Genomic DNA, 18,492 nt, shown 5'->3' with positions numbered 1-18,492 from the left:
GGGCTGGCAGTGTGCTTCCTGCACCCAGCGCCAGCCCGCCCTGGGGAGGGGCCGAGCCCGCCCTCCTGGTGATAAGGCCGCCGAGGGCTGCCCACTGGAGGAAGCTCCAAAGAGAAAGCAGAGGCAGGAAGCACAGCGCCAGCAGGTGTGTAGCCCAGGCCCACCTGCAGCCCCCGACCCTTTGCTGGCAAGGTAAGCTGGGGCTGGGGGCTGAGACCCAAGAACCCTATAGCCTCTGCCCAACACGCCTCTCTCATGCGGCATCCTGAACTTTCAACCACCCCAGAGAGGTTTTGGCTGGTTTGGGATGTTTGGATCTGAGCTGTGAGCGAGGATTGGAAGGATTATTACTTCCTACCCTGAGTATACAGCCATTGCCAGGGTGGGCAGCTGCCCATGTGGGCCTGGGGCATGAGCTGTGGGCTGGGAAAGCAGCCCTGGGCTTGTGCCCAGCTCTAGCATTGAGCAGGGTGATCTTGAGAGCACCTGGTCACCGGGCCTCAGTCTTCCCATCTGCAGGATGGGAGTGGGTTTGACAACATGGTCCCTGAGCGTGCTTTTTCAGCTCAACCCCCATGAAGGTTGGCCTGGGACAACTCAGTGCCCCATGACATGTGCTGTCATGGGCATCCTGGCCTGCGGGTTTGCTCCCTGCCTGCCCAGCTGTGCAAGGCACCCGGCTCCCTCTGCCCCAGCACGGGAGCCCCTCAGCCCCCAGCGCCCTGTCCCCTTGCCTCCTGCCACCCTCTCTGTAGAAGCAGCCGCAGCCATGGCGGGGATGAAGACGGCCTCCGGGGACTACATCGACTCGTCCTGGGAGCTGCGTGTGTTTGTGGGAGAGGAGGACCCCGAGGTCGAGTCGGTCACCCTCCGGGTCACCGGGGAGTCACACATTGGCGGGGTGCTCCTGAAGATCGTGGAGGAGATCAGTGAGTGCCCCGCTGCCCCCACCTGCCTAACTCTTGGCACTTCCGGGCCACCCCTGCTGCGCAGCTTGCGATAATGGTGTCACAGTGACTCAGGCACCAGCTTAATCGTTTGGCTCAAAAAAGACATTTCCCCAACTTCCCCTCCCACCCCCTGTCTTCCCTCCCTTCCTCCCACTCCAGCTGGTTCTGCTGAGTCCCTAAGGATGAGACTGGGCCACAGTCCCCTGTTCATCCCCTTCCAGGGGCAGAAGGGGTAGCCTTGCCTGGGCCCAGTGAGGCACAAGTTATGTTTCTGAGGTCTGAAGGGTGGCCGAGGGCTCCCGGTGACCTGGGGGCCTGCTCCCACACACCATCCCCCTGCGGAAGCTCTCAGCAGGCTGGTGACAGGCCCAGCCTGGGGGTGGGGGAGAGGCCCTGCCCCCAACAGGAAGTTACAGCAGGGCAGCCTGTGGTATTAGTCCTGGGGAGTCGCGAGGCCAGTGACATGGGGGCTTCTCATCGTCCTTCCCTGCGGGGGTGGGGACTGCCCCTTCCTGGGAGGGCAGCAGGAGGACCCTGATAGCCAGAGCGGAAGGCAGGCCTGTGAGTCCCAGCCTGGGGCCTCGGCTGCCCGGAGTGGGGGTGGGGAGGCTTCCTCAGACCCAGCCAACGCAGCACGTGCAGCCCAGGGGAAAGGTCCGTCTGTGGACAGGACGGCCCAGGATGGCCCGGCCACCAGGCTGAGGCAGCGAAGGGAGCTTCTGGAGGCAGGGCCCAAAGAGGCTGTGAAAGCAGGAGACTGAGTGTCAGACTAGGTCTGAGAGGGGCGTGAAGACCTGAGGGCCCCAGGACAGGGCACGTGGGACATGCAAGAGCCCTTGACATGGAGTCAGACAGACAGGCACACCGCTGCTCCACCCACTGCTGGGCCCCCACAGCAAGTCTCTTCAGCTCTATGTCCCCTGCGAGCAGGATGGTGTCCCCACCCCTCCCACTCCTGCTCAGACATCTATGATACTAAGCCAAGCTGGCCCCTGGCCAATCCGGCCTCCTGCAGCGTCTCGGGCAGGTGAGACCGACCCTCTGGGCTGAGCTACACAGGGAGAGCTTTCCTGGGGCCTGGAGCCGAAGACAGGGCTGCCCCCGGCCCGGGACAGGGAGACTTCCCGGGAGAAGCCACCTAACATGAGTCCTGAGCGGTGGCTGCAGTCGGGCGAGCAGGGCAGTGATGGTGAGGACATGGGGGTGCTCTGAATTAGAGCCTCTTGGCCGGGAGGATGCCTGGGCGTGAGAAGAAATGAGGCTGGGCTGTCCCTGGCCAGCTCCACATGGTCCTGAAGGCCTCCCGGGGGTCGGGACTTTGCTCTGGCCGTGAAGAGTAGCCAGCAAAGTCTTCGGCAGAGGCTGCCGTGCTAAGGCCGCCATGTGGGGAGCCCAGAAGCAGGAGACCCTGTCCCGGGGAGATGGCAAGGCCCTAAGTTTGGGCAGGAAGGATGGAGAGGAGGGTGGGTTTGGGAGGTGGTGACTAAAGTGAAAGGGATGCGTGGTGGAGAGTCCTGGTCACCCAGCCCCAAGACATGGAGGAGCTGGAGCGGGGGAAGGGGACGCCTCTGTGCAGAGCGAGTTTAAGCTGAGCGCCTCAAAGCCGGGGCTGGGGGTCACTGCATGTATGGTCCCCGTGCCGGGCACATGGCCAGGTGAACAGAAGTTTCTCAAAGTAAGGAAGCCAGTGGACATGCCTCAGCCGGGGGCACGTAGGGTGCTGGCCTGGGCTCTGGGCAGCGTCTGGGTCAGAAGGCCACGCCTGGGGGTCGGCAGGAGGTGGCAACTGAGGCTGGAGAACTGGGAGATCCCAGGGAGAGGGCATGGCCGAGGAGGGAGAAGAGGGTCCCGGACCAAACCCGGGAAAGGACAGGTTGAGGGGCAGGTCAGGGGAGGGGACCAAATTGGACAAAAAAAGAGCAGAGTCAAGGGAAGAAGGGGAAGTGGGTGGCACAGAGCGAAGGACAGAGTGAGGACGCCAAGAGCGGAGGGCCCAGCCCCGGGGAGGTCAGAGGAGATGAAAAGGGAGAGGCTTCTCTGGGCTTTGGCAGCGCTGGTGTGCGAGGTGGGACGGGAATCAGACGACTCGCCAGGAGGACGGGGACGAACCCAAGGAGCAGGGCTTTGTACACCTCAGAGGGCCGAGCCACAGTGGCCGTCAGTCTCCCTTTGTCCCTGCGCTATCTCCCGCCAGTTCATGCTCCTGGAGAGAGGCCAGGAGACCTTGTGTCTTCCATTACTGTGTCCCCGGTTCCTAGCTGGCTGACAAGGGACATATTTCTAACCGAATGTTCACCAGTGGATAGTCGTGTGCCTGCACGGTGTGCCACAAACACTCTGCACCTACCGTGCAGCAGGCACTGTTCCATGTCCACGGGGTCAGGATAGTTATTATGTCTTACAAATGAGGAAAAGAAAACTGAAGCCCAGAGAGGTTAAGTGCCTTGCTCAAGGTCACACAGCTAGTATTCAATAAATTTTGAGAGAGAACCTCCTGCTCCGTGCCAGGCACAGTCCCAGGGCCTGAGGACACGCAGCAGAAAGAGAGACATAGTCTCTGCCCCCTGGAGCTCCCGGGAGTGCAAGAGAGAGGTCACTAAGCCAGGACAGAGGAGGCACCTAGTGGTGGCGTGCAGGAGATGGGGGCACTGAGATTGGGCACCCAGACTCTGGTTTGGGGGGCTCCTCTGGGAAGTGATGTAGCAACTGAGCCCAGAAGGACGAGCAGGGCCCAGCCGGGAAGCGCCATTCCGCCAGCGCCGTGGGGCCTGGGCGGGGCGGGAGGTGGTCAGCACAGGCCTGTGATCCTGGGCTTGTGCTCAGGGTTGGGGGCAGCAGGAGGAAGGCCGGGCAGGGCCCGCCAGGCCGACGCGCAACCCTGCCCCGCAGATCGCAAGCGGGACTGGTCAGACCACGCCATTTGGTGGGAACAGAAAAGGCAATGGCTGCTGCAGACGCACTGGACGCTGGACAAGTACGGCATCCTGGCTGACGCGCGCCTCTTCTTCGGGCCCCAGCACCGGCCGGTGATCCTGCGGCTGCCCAACCGCCGCGCCCTGCGCCTCCGCGCCAGCTTCTCCAAGCCCCTCTTCCAGGCCGTGGCCGCCATCTGCCGCCTCCTCAGTGAGTTGCCCGGCCGGGCCCCTCTGCCAGCCCCCAAGGCTGCTGCAAGGGGGCAGGTCCCCGCCCTGCCCAGCCCAGCCACTGTCATACTGTCCTTGCTGTCTTGTTCCCACCCTGCGTGAGGTGGGGGGCTCCGGGCAGGACCTCCACCCCAGCCTCGTTGAGACCCCAGCTCTTCTCAGGCATCCGGCACCCTGAGGAGCTGTCCCTGCTGCGGGCTCCGGAGAAGAAGAAGAAAAAGAAGGAGAAGGAGCCGGAGGAGGAGGTGTATGACTTGACCCAGGTGGTCCTGGCTGGGGGTGAGCACAGGCTGGGGCGGGCAGGGCCGGGGCAGGGCCAGGCCTGTTGGGCCCGGGGCCTGGGGATGGGCCTGGTGACTCCCACCCTGCACTCCAGGCGTGGCACCTGTGCTGTTCCGGGGGATGCCAGCTCACTTCTCAGACAGTGCCCAGACCGAGGCCTGCTACCACATGCTGAGCCGGCCCCAGCCGCCGCCCGACCCCCTCCTGCTGCAGCACCTACCGCGGCCCAGCTCCCTGGTGGACAAGACCCAGCTGCACAGCAGGTGCGCCGCGGCCCCTGTGTCTGGGCTCCACCCGGGGCCCCCCCACCCCCCACCCCGTGTCCTTGCACAGCCTGAATCCATGCCTGGTACTTCCAGGCCTTGCCCGTGTGTGCGCCTGCCCCACCCCCCACCCAGCCCCCTACCCCAGCCCAGGGTGTCTCTGGCGGAGCCCTGACTCCTGCCTCTCTTGTGGCCCAGGTGGCTGGACTCGTCGCGGTGCCTCATGCAGCAGGGCGTCAAGGCCGGGGACATGCTCTGGCTGCGCTTTAAGTACTACAGCTTCTTCGACTTGGATCCCAAGGTGGGCCACGGTCGGGGAGAAGTGGGGGTGTGGGGTCCATAGACATGGCACCCAGGTCAGAGGTCTGGGCTCTGGGATGTTAGTGACTTGTAGGGGCCTGTCCATCTGCCTGTTTGCTCATCTGTGCCTCTGTTTACTGACTCCACAAACACAGTGCTGGGCCCTGGGCAGATCAGAGACAAACAGGTCTCGGGCCTGTTTCTCAAGGAGCCGTCGGGGAGCTAATGACCACAGGCCAGCGCCAGCAGTGGGCGCCCCTGGGAAGTCTGGGACTCAGGTGGGAGAGGCCCGGGCTGCAAACTCGGGGAAGGCTTCCTGGAGGAGGCAACACTTGGGCCTACAGGGACTGGGGCAGGCAAGGAAGGAGGCTTTGCAGGCTGGCCCCAGGGTGCCACGTCCACTCTCCCTCCCTGCCTACATCCCTGATGGTGACCCATGTGTTCCCTGTGTCCGTCTCAAAAGCTCCCCAGCGGCTCACAGGCTGCTCTCTCTATCTGTGACCCCACCTCTCTGCTGCCCTGCAAAACTTCACGGTTGCCTACAGAACACTTGCTCCCCAGAATCCTGCCTCCTGTTTGCAAGCTTTCCGTGGGCACCCCTGGACCCCCTCTTGCCCCTCGGCTGCGGCTATTCTGGTGTCTTCTGCCCCATCTGCACACAAGAAGTGCTGCAGCTGCCGAGGTGACCCCGCCTCCATGCCGTCCCGCAGTCCCTTCCCATCCACTTGTGGCACAGACACAACCACCCACCCTCCCTCTGGAAGTATCTTCCCCGTTGCAGCGTTGCAGCGTGGGGGGCTGCTGCTCAGGTGTCTCCTCCCCATGAGCCTCTCCGCCCAGGTGCCTCACCTCCCCCCTCTCCACAGCCTCCTGGAGCGGCCGAGCCCCGGGGCTCCACGCTGGCCCCCATCCTCTCTCCACTGTTTCTTCCAGTAATTTCCAGTCTCGTAGATTTCTTTTTTTTTTTTTTTTTTGAGACAGAGTCTCGCTTTGTTGCCCAGGCTAGAGTGCAGTGGCGTCAGCCTAGCTCACAGCAACCTCAAACTCCTAGGCTTAAGCGATCCTACTGCCTCAGCCTCCCAAGTAGCTGGGACTACAGGCATGCGCCACCATGCCCGGCTAATTTTTTCTATATATATATATTTTAGTTGGCCAGATAATTTCTTTCTATTTTTAGTAGAGACGGGGTTCCGCTCTTGCTCAGGCTGGTCTCGAACTCCTGACCTTGATCGATCCACCCGCCTCGGCCTCCCAGAGTGCTAGGATTACAGGCGTGAGCGACCGCGCCCGGCCAGTCTCGTAGATTTCAACACCCTCTGCGTGCTCTTTGTGTCTCCCAGCGTCAGCTCCAGCCCACACGCCTCTCCCCTAAGCTGTGGACGTAGGGCCTGGCCTCGGGTCAGGGGCTGCACCTCAAACTTCTACCTGAAACAGACTCCTGATGGCCCAGCCTGTCCAGGGGCTCCTCCCGCCGATTCATTGCAAAAGCCCCGCACTGAAGCCACTCTGGACCCTTCGCTTTCTCTCCCACCCAATCCCTCATCGCGTCCCGTTGATCCTCCAACGAAGATCTTGAATCACCCATTTTTCTCTGTGCCTTCATCTGTCCTGGTCCAAGCCCCGGGCACCTCTCGAGTGGTCACTGTGGCCTCCTCCTCCAGGTCCTCTCTCCCCTTGGCCTCCCCCACCTTGGAATGGACACTACAAAAGGGCCCCACCGTCCAGGGCTCGCGGGCCTGGCCTGCTTTGGGCCTGGCGCCCCTCTGTCCCTGCTCAGCCCTTCCTGCTGTCTGCTCTTTCGTGTCCTGTGTCGCTTCCCTCCTGGGACTCCGCTGTTCCCTTGTCCCTCTCTTCCCACCCTTCTTTGGGTTGAATATTTTTGGAGATTCCACGTTATGTCCCTCGTATGACCTTATTAGGTCTACTTCTTCCATGCTCAGTGGTGGCTTTGGGGAATACAGCACACAGGTACCATCGCACGGCTTCTCTTGAAGTTTAAGGACCTTACAACAAGATACTTCCCTCTCCCCTCCCCAGTCCCTGTGCTCTTTTCTTCTAACTGTGTCAAAGCCACAATACGTTGTCGTTGTCGTAGTCGCTGCTGCTATTACTATGACAGCTTTGCTGAGAAACCATCCGCATAGCACACAGCGCGCCCGTTCAAAGGGTACAACGCAGTGGTGTTTACTGTATTCGCAGAACTGGGCAGCTGTCACCACGGAACTCTGCGACACTCTCATTGCGCTAGACAGACCCCCACACCCATCAGCAGTCACCCCTTTGCCCCCAGCAGCCGCTAATCTACTTTCTGTCTCTATGGACTGGCCTGTTCCAGACACTTCATATAAACTGGATCCTGCAACATGTGGCTTTTGTGACCGGCCCCTTTCATTCAGCACGATAGGTTCAAGTCTCACGCACGCCGTGGCATGTGTACGTGCCTCATTCCTTTCTATTACTGAATGATATTCCATTGTATGGACACGCCACGTGTTATTTATCCGTTCATCAGTTGTTGACATTTGGGTTTTTTCTCCATGCTTTGGCTGCTATGAATAATGCTATGAATACACATGTACGTGTTCAGTCACCATTGTCATTGCATTTTTGCTTTAACCAGTCAATTATTTTTTGTTACACTTTTATTTTGAGACAATGTAGATTCCCAGACAGTTGTAAGGAGCAATACACAGAGATCCTGGACACCTGGATCACCTTGACCCAGTTTCCCCCAACAGTAACATCACAGCCAGTGTATTGATGTTGACGTCGCCAAGATACAGAACAGTTCCATCGGCCAGTGACCACTTTTTGTTTGTTTGTTCTGAGAGAGGGTCTCCCTTATGTCACCCAGGCTGGAGTGCAGTGGCATCATCATAGCTCACTGCAGCCTCAAACTCCTGGGATTAAGCAATCCTCCTGCCTCAGCCTCCCAAGTAGCTGGGACTACAGGTGTGCACCACCACACTGGGCTAATTTTTCAATTTCTTATAGAGGCAGGTCTTGCTGTGTTGCTGAGGATGGTCTAGAACTCCTGGCCTCCCAAAGTGCTGAGATTATGGGCATCAGCCACCATGCCCAGCCCCAATTACCTTTTAAAGACATTTTTAAAATATGAAAAAAGTCTTTTATATTCGCCCTTACACTTACCATTTCCTGTGCTCTTTATTCCTGTGTGGAGGGCTGGATTGCTCACTGGGATCATTTTCTGCCTGCCTGAGGGACTTCCTTTAATGTTTCTTGCAGTGCTGATCTCCTGGTGATGAATTCTTCCAGCGTTTGTATGTCTGTATAAGTTTTCTTTTGCCATCGATTTTGAGAGATGTTTTTACTGGCTACAGAATTCTTGGTTGACAGCTTTTTTCTTGTGCTTTAAAGGTGTTGCTCTGCAATCTTCTTGCTCACGCTGCTCCCGGCGAGGGGGCTGCTGTCGCTCTTTGTTTGTCCGCACGCAAGCCGTCTTTTTTACTGGCTGCTTTTACATCTTGATCTTTGGTTTTAAACAAATTGATGATCATGTGCCTTGATTTGCTTCAGATTTCCTATGTTTGGGATTTATTGAGCTTCTTGAATCTGGGAGTTTGTAGTTTTCATCAAACTTGGAAAATTTGGGGGCCATTACTTTTTAAAAATTTTTTTTCTGCCCTTGCCCCCTTTTGGTACTCAAATTACATGACTATTGGACTGCTTAAAATTGTCCTACAACTCACTGGTGCTGTGTACATTTTTTTTTTAGTCTTACTTTTCTATGTGTTTCATTTTTTATGGTTTCTATTGCTATATTTTCTTTTCTTTTCTTTCTTTTTTTTTTTTTGTTTTTTTTTTTGAGACAAGGTCTCACTCTGTCACCCAGGCTAGAGTGCAGTGGCAACATAATAAATAGCTCACTGCAACCTCAAACTCCTGGGCTCAAGTGATCCTTATAAGTCATAACAGTTCTTCATGTTTTGTCCACTAATTCTATCATCTGTGTCATTTCTGGATTTATTTTTATGAACTATCTCCTCATTATGAGTTGTGTTTCTCTGTTTGTTTTCATGCCTAGTAATTTTTTACTTGATGACAGACACTGAAATTTTTATGTTCTTGGGTGCTGGATTTTTTTTTTTTTTGAGAGCCTTTTAATTTTTTTTTTTTTTTTTTTTTTTTTTGAGACAAGGTCTTGCTCTGTTTTCCTGGCTGGGTGCAGTTGTGAAATCACAGCTCACTGCAGCCTCAAATTCCTGGGTTCAAGTGATCCTCCTGCCTCAGTCTCCCAAGTAGCTGGGACTGCAGGTGTATGCCACATGTCTGGCTAAGGTGTTTTTTCTTTATTTTGTGAAACTATGTTGCCCAGGCTGGTCTTGAACTCCTGGCCTCAAGCAATCCTCCCACCTTGGCCTGCCAATGTAGTGGGATTACAGGTATGAGCCACCGTGCCTTGCAAATATTTTTAAATCTTGTGGGGATGAAGTCAAGATACTTGGAAACAGCTTGATCCTTTCCAGACTTGCTTTTAACGTGAATTAGGCAGGACTAGAGCATCCCCCAATCTAGGGCTAACTGACCCCGTTGCAGAGGCAGTTTCGTTCTGAGCACTCTCTCTGATGCCCCATGAGCTGGGAGGTTTCTCTACTCCGGCTGTTGGGAACGTGAACTGTTCCCACCCTTGCATGAGCTCCGACAAATCTTCCACCTCCTCCTTCCCTGGGCTCTGGTCTCCAGCCGTGGGCCGTTTCCTGACAGACAAATCCTGGCCAGTGCTCAGCTGAAGACCCGAGAAGAAGCCTCCGCTCATCTCCGGCGCTTTCCCTCTGCGCAGCTCTCTCCTCTCGGGTGCTCCGTCCTGGGAACTCGCTGCCTTGGACTCCCCCAAATTCTCCACTCCACCTGCTCACCTGGAGGAATATTCTGGGCTCTGGGTTCCCCCTCCCTGCGCTGCAGCCCGGGGACTCTCTCCAGGCAGTGAGGTGGGGCATCTTTTACCTTTTTCCCTTCCCTCAGGGGTCACCGCCGTGTGCAGTCTGCTGTCCAAGATCTAAAACCCGTGTGGTCTTTGTTGTTCTCTAGAGTTTTTATTTTCTTTTCTCTTTGTGCTCTTTAAATTAAAATGTATTTTTAGATGTGGTAATATATGATGGCTTAAAGAGTTAAATAGTCCCAGCAAGTTTGTAACAGCAACAAAGCAGTCCCCCGCCCACCTCTCCTCATCCCAGATCTCCAGCTCCTGGAGAATGTGAATTTTGACTGTAGCGTTTCATTCTAGTATTTACCTCCATACGACATGCTTACATGTCTGTTTCTCGATTTTGCCATCTCACACATTACCACTGACTTCGTACAAAAGAAAAAGCTTTCATTGCCTTCTGTTCTCTCCCCTCCCACGTAACACATCCTTCCTTGCATCTTTCTAAGCCAGTGGTATTTATAGTGTTTGGTTAAAACAACGTGATTATGGTTGTAAATAGTAACACATAAAAATAGTGTTCTTAGCTAAGCTACAGTGTAACTATAATTATGTTTCCTTTCTTGGGTCAAAACTTTTATTATAAATTGTTCATAATTGCTGTATTTTTATTTACTTATTTTTATATTAACTGTCCACAATGACAAAAGGGACCCCAAAAGGCTACCTGGACACTCTCTGTGGGGCTGTGGCTAACCAGTGAGGGTCGTACGGTGATCAGGAGGGATGTCCCCTCACCGAGCCCCTCCATGTCCCCAACCACTACTCTCCTTTCAAAATGCTTGATCACATTGGGATATTGATCAGTGTTACTTCGCTCTCCAAACCGTGAATCGCTCACACTCTTGACTGTGGTCCAAGACTTCCCTTCACTATTTTCCTGGGAATTCCTCCATTGGACTTCTTGTTCCTGGAGCCTTATGTCCCTCTTCCTTCACTGACCCCCTCATTTTAATGGAGCTCATATTTCAACAGCCTCCTCTAAAATGTACATGAGATCTGAATGGTTTTGAAATCCTGCATGTCTGAAAAGCTCGCAGTTCGACTCTCACCTGCGTGACAGTTTGGCTAGGTGTAGAATTCTTAGTTGGAGGCATTTTCTTGCAAAGTTTTGGAGCCACCTTCCCACTGTCATCTGGTTTCCAGCGTTGTTCTTGAGAAGTCTGGGGGAATTTTTATTTTCAATCCTTCCATATGTGACCCTTTCATTTTTTCTTGAAGGGGAAGGGGAGGTACTAGAAGCTTTTAGAATCTTCTCCGTATCCCCCCGTGTTCCAAAAATCTTTCAACAACATGCCCTAGTATGCATCTGTCTTCACTCATTGGCTTGCGTGCTTTCTGGGCCCTTTAAAGTCAGAAACCAGGTCCTTCAGGTCTGGACAAATGCCCTGTATAATCTCTTTAATGTCCTCGCACCTGTTTTTCTGTTCTTTCTTTCTGGAACTCCGTTGTGTAGATATTAGACTTCCTGGATTGATTCTTCAAAGAAAGAAATAGACATTTTTCTTTTCTTTCTTATTTTTCAGCTCTTGTCTTTTTGTGTTCTATTTTCTGGGGAGTTCCTTATTTTCCCAAATATCTATTGAATTTTTAATTTCTGCAACTGTATATGTATATATATATATTTGTTTGTTTGTTTGTTTTTAGAGACATAGTCTTACTCTGTCACCCAGGCTAGAGTACAGTAGCATGATCATAGCTCACTGCAGCCTCGAACTCCTGAGCTTGAGGGATCCTCCTGTCTCAGCCTCACAAGTAGCTGGGACTACAGGTGTGCACCACCACACCTGGCTAATTTTTCTTATTTTTTTTAAGAGACGGGGTCTTGCTATGTTTCCTAGGCTGGTCTCACGTATTTTTAAGTTCTAAAAGCTCTTGTTTTTTGAGTGTTCTTTTTAGGTTTTTAAGTATGACATACATTTAGAAAAATGCACAACTGTAACTAACACATCAAGCAACAAAATTACTGTTTCACAGAAGCCCCCTTTATAGACCTTGCAGGCAATATCTCCCACAGGAGCTAACCACTAACTTTACTTCTAACACTAGAGTTTAGTTTTGCCCGTGTGAAATTTACATAACGAAGTCATACAGTCTATACTCTTTTATGTCTGCGTCTTTCAACATTATGTTTGTATGACTCATCCATGTGGCACAAGGTTGTAGTAAATTCTTTCTCATTAGTGTAACGTTTCATTATGTCAATATACTACAATGAATTTATTCATTCTGCTGTTGATGGACACTGTACAATTTCCATATTGGGGTTAATAAGAATAGAGCTGCTATGAACATGCCAATATAGGTATTTTGGTGAACATATGTACATGTTTCTGGAGGGCATGTACCCAGAGGTGGAACTGCCGTGTCACGGAGCAGGCATTAGTTTAGCCGTCATAGGTAACGGTTACACAGCTTTCCAAAGTGGTTGTACCAATTTTACACCCCGATCAACAGTGTGTGAGCATTTCAGCTGTTCCACAACTTCACCAACATTTGGTATTTTCTATCTTTTCTTTTGTGGCAATTCTGATAGGTGTGTAATGGTATCTCACATAGTTCTGTTTGTTTAAATAGCTTAATTGAGATAGCACTTACATACCATAAAAATCACCCGTTGTAAGTACTGCAAGTTTGATTATTTTTAGTAACTCTATACAGTTGGGCAACCGTCACCACAATCCAGTTTTAGAACGTTCCCACTGCCTCAGAAAGTTCACTATCACACATTTGCTATCATTCCTCCTCCCACATCCAACCCCAGACAGCCACGGATCTATTTTTTCGTGTAGTTTTAATTTACCTTTCCCTGAAGCTTGAGCAATGGCAGTATTGTAGCCAACGAGGTTTATCCGAGGCGCGATTATTGCTAATTGTAAACTTTTCCTAGTACCCCGCCATGACGACTTGCAATGCAGTCGGCATTGGCAATTTTGACGGTCTCTACGGGGACTGAATAGTTAAAAAAAAAAAAAAAAAACAGCCAAAAAAAACATTTCCCTGATGACTAATAAAGTTGAACAATTTTTCATATGGCTAGTAGCCACTAGGATATCCTCTTTTGTGAAGTTTCTGTTCAAGTTTTTTGACAATTTTTACACTGAGTTGTTTGTCTTTATTGATTCGTAGGACTTCTTTATATATTCTGGGCATGAGCACTTTGTGAGATAAATATATTCTCAGTATATTTCCCCACTCTGAGCTTTGCCTTTTCATTCTCTTAATGGTTTCTTTTGACAAACAGCACTTTTTTTCTCGCTCACCCACTCACTCTCTCTGCACTTCTTAATTTTACTATAACCCGATTTATATTTTTTCTTTTCTGATTTAACACGTTTTGTGTCTTGTTTAAGAAATCTTTTCTACTCTAAGATCACAAAGATGCAGCCCTGTGTTTTTCTCCAAAAGCCGTATTCTTTTAACTTTCCCACGTGGATCTGCAGTCCCTCCGGAATCCATGTTTGTTCGTGCTGGGATGTAGATGCTCTTCTCCACAGCTGTCCGGTTGACCCAGTGCCTCTTATTGAAAAGAGCGTCCTTTCCCCAGTGACCTGCAGTGTGACCTTTGTCCTAGGTCAGGTGACCATCCCTCTCCAACTCTCTTCACTTCCGTCGGTCACTTAGTCTCTCTTGGCCAACGCCACACAGCCTTCATTCCTATAGCTTTATAGTTATGTTCCTTTAAAAATCAACATCCCGGTCTTGTTCTGCAGGTGCAGTGCGTCATCTCTACAGGGATTTCCACTGGGGTTCGAAGTTCCCCTCTGCCCCCATCCTGTCTTTATTTCCTCTGAGCTTTTCCTTTCTCGACCTTGGCCTCTGTGGCTGGTGCCGGCAGCCGTCCTCACGTGCGGGCAGTCCTGGCGGTCACTCATGTTTAGAAGTGAAGCCCTAAGACGCCGACGGGACACGCTGAGCTGAGCGTGTGAGCAGGGCTGGGCGTAGTGGGGGCCTCCTCGGGGTGATGCAGTCGGGCTGCTGCTCTTTCTGGGTCTTTCTCTCCGGCCGCTTAGCTTCTCAGTGGCCAACCCTCTGATCTTTCACCGGGGATCGAAGGCTCACTGCCAACGTCGCGGTGGGAAGAGCTGGGCTGCGGTGTCTCACCCTTCAGAATGCCAACTTTAAAGACTTTGTCTGGGCCGGGCGTGGTGGCTCACACCTGTAACCCTAGCACTCTGGGCGGCCGAGGCAGGAGGATCACTTGAGCTCAGGAGTTCAAGACCAGCCTAACAAGAGCGAGACCTTGTCTCTATATTTAATAAAAAATAAAAAGTAAAAAAGACTTCACCTGTTTTCAGCACAGTGCCACCCCCTACCCTGCTGTGCCTGGGGTACCAAATGCAGGGCCACCTCTGGTTCAGGCATCCCCAGAGAGCAAGTCTCCAGGCTTCCTCCAGGTTCCAGCTTGCTGTCACTTGGCGGCGAGGAACTGGGGAGGGCCCTCCTCCTTCATGGACTTTCTACAGTTCTCACGCTTAGCTCTCATCCCGTGGGGCCTGTCCAGGGGCTGCCGAGAGAGCTGATGCCTTCGTGCAGATCTGTGCTCTTCCTGCCTGCTCTCAAAACTCACTGGTGGCTTTGCCAGAGAACAGGCGAAGGGGAAAGGTGTGCGATCCCAGCTCTCTCTGCAACCCAGGTCCCTTTTACGGTTTGCTTTCCATCTTCCAAGTTTTTGTTGACACTGTCGCCTGCTTAGGCCCTGTCTCTTGTTCAGCCTGTTGGGTTTACCTTTATGCCCTTGCTATCAACTTGGTTGGGTTTCAAGGGAGCGCTGGTTCTGTCGGTAACTGGGATGCCCCTTTGGGTCTCTGCCCTCCCTGTTTCCTCTTTCTGGAATCCTCTTCCTTCTCTCTTCCCTTTAGTGGCCCGTTGTCATCCTTCCTTCTCCGCTCTGCATGACACCTCCTCAAGGAAGCCTCCCTGGAATGCTTCCCCATGTTCCATTCTCTCTTGTCACCATCAAACTTTCGGTGCCCTTGACTGAGGGCACGAGTGAGCTTCCCGGTAGAAGCTATTTCCTCGATAGTGTTTATCACACTCGTGAATTACTTTACTTACTGATTGGTTTACTCATGTGCCCCTGGCAGTGTGCTGGCGCAGGCAAACACTTGTACAACAGAGCAAAGGTTTAGCGGGAAAACAGCACTTGCCTGGGCAGCAGGGAGCTGGCAGGCTGTACAGGCAGGGGTAGGGGTCTGCTGCCCAGGGCCAAGGGCCGGGGCTTGCAGGGGCTAGGCAAGTGCTGTCCAGGCAGCGGGCATCTGACCAGCCCCCTCCCCGCCCCCGTGGCTGCAGACAGACCCTGTGCGGCTGACCCAGCTGTACGAGCAGGCTCGGTGGGACCTGCTGCTGGAGGAGATCGATTGCACCGAGGAAGAGATGATGGTGTTTGCAGCCCTGCAGGTGCCAGGCGGGCCTGGGCGTCTTGGGGCGGCTGGGGTGCGGGCCAGTCCCAGGGCAGGAAGGGCCTTCCAGAGTGGTGCCAGTCTCCGGGGCAGCTCAGCTTAGGGGCACTGTTGGGCGACCGGGCTGCCAGACTCAGCCTTCCCTGGCCACGTGCCCCACCCAGTACCACGTCAACAAGCTGTCCCAGAGTGGGGAGGTGGGCGAACCGGCTGGCACAGACCTGGGCCTGGACGACCTGGATGCGGCCCTGAGCAACCTGGAGGTGAAGCTGGAAGGATCGGCGCCCACGGATGTGCTGGTGAGGAGGGACTTGGAGCAGGTGCAGGGTCAGGGCCAAGCACGGGGACCCAGGTATCCCTCTGACTCCTCTCCTGCCACAGGACAGCCTCACCGCCATCCCAGAGCTCAAGGACCATCTCCGAATCTTCCGGTGAGTGAGGCCCAGAGTTGGCAGCCCTGCTGGAGAGGCCAGTCTGGGCGGGGGAGGGAAGGAAGGAAGGAGCGTGGCCTTTCACCAACCTACCCCTGCTCCTCAGGCCCCGGAAGCTGACCCTGAAGGGCTACCGCCAGTACTGGGTGGTGTTCAAGGAGACCACACTGTCCTACTACAAGAGCCAGGACGAGGCCCCAGGGGACCCCATTCAGCAGCTCAACCTCAAGGGTGAGTTAACAGGGCAGGGGCTGGTGGGGGGCCCACCTGGCCGGCCTATGGGGCCAGCCTCAGCTTCTTCCTGGGGACCAGGGAAGATGCCCTCTGTCCTGAGGGGTCTATGTGGGGCTCGCATGCATACAGGGACCGCTCAGGCAGCTGTCCTCCTCCCCAGCCTCCTAGCCCACCCCTTCCTCTCCCTCCAGGCTGTGAGGTGGTCCCTGATGTCAATGTCTCAGGCCAGAAGTTCTGCATCAAACTCCTAGTGCCCTCACCTGAGGGCATGAGTGAGATCTACTTGCGGTGCCAGGACGTGAGTGAGAGCTGGGCAGGGGGCCGCTGCAGGGATGAGGGCGGGTGCTGGGGCAGGGGCTGGCACCAGGGCTGAAGGGCACTAAGGATGGCGGCGGGGGGACCAGAGCTTGGCGAGCACCCCCTCCTCTGCCCCTCCCGCCCAGGAGCAGCAGTATGCCCGCTGGATGGCCGGCTGCCGACTGGCCTCCAAGGGCCGCACCATGGCGGACAGCAGCTACACCAGCGAGGTGCAGGCCATCCTGGCCTTCCTCAGCCTGCAGCGGACAGGCGGCGGGGGCTCGGGCAACCACCCCCAGGGCTCTGACGCCTCTCCCGAGGGCCTCAACCCGTATGGCCTTGTTGCCCCCCGCTTCCAGCGAAAGTTCAAGGCCAAGCAGGTGCCAGAGGGAGTAGGGGGTTGGGAATGACCACAGTATTTACCCAGCCACCCTTGACCCCTGGATCTTCACTGAGCCTTCCTCGGGAAAGCTGTGCTCACTCATTCCTTCTCCCACTGTGTCCCTGAGACTGTGCGGCTGGTCCCCACCTTCTGGGAGGGGTCACGGTCCAGTGCCCCCATCCACGTCAGGGCCTGACTCAGCCCACCCTTGCTGAGTGGGAGAGGTTGCATTTTCACAGCCCCGCACGGGACACTGCCCCCTCCCAGGCTCAGCATCCTGTCTCCCTGACTGGGGCAGGTGGGCGGGACAGGGAGGGTTGTCTCAGGGACTTTGGGGGTGGGGAAGAGAGCCAGAAAGCTCCTCACCCGTGTGGTCCCACAGCTCACCCCTCGGATCCTGGAAGCCCACCAGAACGTGGCCCAGCTCTCGCTGACCGAGGCCCAGCTGCGCTTCATTCAGGCCTGGCAGTCCTTGCCCGACTTCGGCATCTCCTATGTCATGGTCAGGTGCGATCCCCAGCCCCGCCCCGCCCCGCCCAGCACTGACTCTGCCCTCATCTGCTGCCTGGCGGCTTCACACCCACATCCCAAGAGTGAGTCCTGGGCAGGCACCCCAAAGCCTCCCTTCCCTTGTCCTCTGTGGGCAGACCTTACGGAGGGCCACCCGTGGGGTCCCCCATTCTGCACCCCCACAGCAAACACAAGAAACAGAGCTCAGGCCAGGAAAGGAGACGCAGCTCCTGCCCCACGGTGCCACGGACTGTTCACTCTCTGGGCCCGTTAGCTGGTCTGCAGGACAGGGCTAACGGTGGATGCTGTTACAGACAGGGGCCCCCTTTGATTCTTCAATTCCCAAACTGCAAAGACGTGAGCAAGGCAACAGCTGATGCTGATGATACCAAAACCTCAAAAAAGTTATTATTTAAAGGCATGGACTGTTTGTCTGATGCTGCTAAATGCTGTTATAGTGATTATATCAATTAACCCCCATTTTCCAGATGAGGGGACCTAAACGGCGTGCTCAGGGTTGCACAGCTGGGAGCTGCAGAGCTGGGAAAGGGACGCAGCTCTTACTCCGTCGTGCTGGCTCCGGAGCACAGTGCCATGCTCTGGGTGGGCTCCAGACCATGCAGGGTGGGGCCCTTGCTCACTTTCTCTCCTCCTGGAGACCAGGTTCAAGGGCAGCAGGAAAGATGAAATCCTGGGCATCGCCAACAACCGGCTGATCCGCATCGACTTGGCTGTGGGTGATGTGGTCAAGACCTGGCGCTTCAGCAACATGCGCCAGTGGAATGTCAACTGGGACATCCGGCAGGTGGGCTCAGAGTGAGGGTAGGGATGGGGACAGGTGGCTGGGCCAGATCCAGCCAGGGCAGGGCAGGGGCTGCTCCCTTATCCCACCCACCTTATCCCCTCTGACTGCCCACCCTGCAGGTGGCCATCGAGTTTGATGAGCACATCAACGTGGCCTTTAGCTGTGTGTCTGCCAGCTGCCGCATTGTGCACGAGTACATTGGGGGCTACATTTTCCTGTCAACTCGGGAACGTGCCCGTGGGGAGGAGCTGGATGAGGACCTCTTCCTGCAACTCACGGGGGGCCATGAGGCCTTCTAAGGGCTGTCTGACTGCCCTGCCCTGCTCACCACATGCCATGGCCACTCCCAAGCCCACACTCACTGGGACTCACTGCCCCATACCTGCTCCAGGCAGGCACTGAGCTGGGCACATTCACCTGCTGTCACCAGCTTTGTGCAGGTCAGGGACCTGGCTGTGCTAGACTCTGCCATCACCCAGGCTAGGGACAAGGGGCCCTGAGCTTGTGCAGCATCCCCCTTCCCTTGTCTGAGTGGCTGAGGTCAA

The 18,492-nt window shown here is 54.8% G+C and overlaps 1 protein-coding gene and 1 non-coding gene across 5 annotated transcripts; both read left to right on the top strand.

Annotated features, from left to right (window-relative positions):
* Nucleotides 1-98: 98 nt before the first annotated feature.
* Nucleotides 99-18,488, top strand: FERMT3 (FERM domain containing kindlin 3). 4 transcript variants are annotated; one of them, XM_069470274.1, is made up of 15 exons: nt 99-192; nt 759-929; nt 3,840-4,073; nt 4,256-4,372; nt 4,470-4,638; nt 4,837-4,939; nt 15,179-15,286; nt 15,453-15,587; nt 15,670-15,719; nt 15,826-15,950; nt 16,145-16,251; nt 16,397-16,630; nt 17,015-17,139; nt 17,806-17,947; nt 18,067-18,488. In XM_069470274.1, exons 2-15 carry the CDS (start codon nt 770-772, stop codon nt 18,244-18,246), a joined length of 1,989 nt encoding a protein of 662 aa, XP_069326375.1. In that variant the 5' UTR covers nt 99-192; nt 759-769; the 3' UTR covers nt 18,247-18,488. The 4 variants fall into 4 exon arrangements, with proteins under 4 accessions (XP_069326375.1, XP_069326374.1, XP_069326377.1 ...); XM_069470273.1 differs by having other exon boundaries at nt 756-929; XM_069470276.1 differs by lacking the exon at nt 99-192 and adding an exon at nt 231-363.
* LOC138385493 (U4 spliceosomal RNA) lies at nt 12,696-12,835 on the top strand. Its single transcript, XR_011233731.1, has one exon. It is a non-coding gene; the product is annotated as a U4 spliceosomal RNA (small nuclear RNA).
* Nucleotides 18,489-18,492: the final 4 nt, after the last annotated feature.

The sequence above is a fragment of the Eulemur rufifrons genome, chromosome 6 (assembly GCF_041146395.1).
Source record: "Eulemur rufifrons isolate Redbay chromosome 6, OSU_ERuf_1, whole genome shotgun sequence".
NCBI classification, from domain to species: domain Eukaryota; kingdom Metazoa; phylum Chordata; class Mammalia; order Primates; family Lemuridae; genus Eulemur; species Eulemur rufifrons.
Note: the sequence above shows the minus strand (reverse complement) of the source record. Positions and strands in the feature narration are given on the sequence as shown.

Excerpts from the sequence above, each read along its gene's own strand:
- FERMT3 (XM_069470274.1), top strand. The coding sequence starts at position 770 with ATGGCGGGGATGAAGACGGCCTCCGGGGACTACATCGACTCGTCCTGG. Across the intron at positions 4,074-4,255 it reads CGCCATCTGCCGCCTCCTCA|GCATCCGGCACCCTGAGGAG; the intron begins GTGAGTTGCCCG and ends AGCTCTTCTCAG. Across the intron at positions 15,287-15,452 it reads TGGTGTTTGCAGCCCTGCAG|TACCACGTCAACAAGCTGTC; the intron begins GTGCCAGGCGGG and ends TGCCCCACCCAG.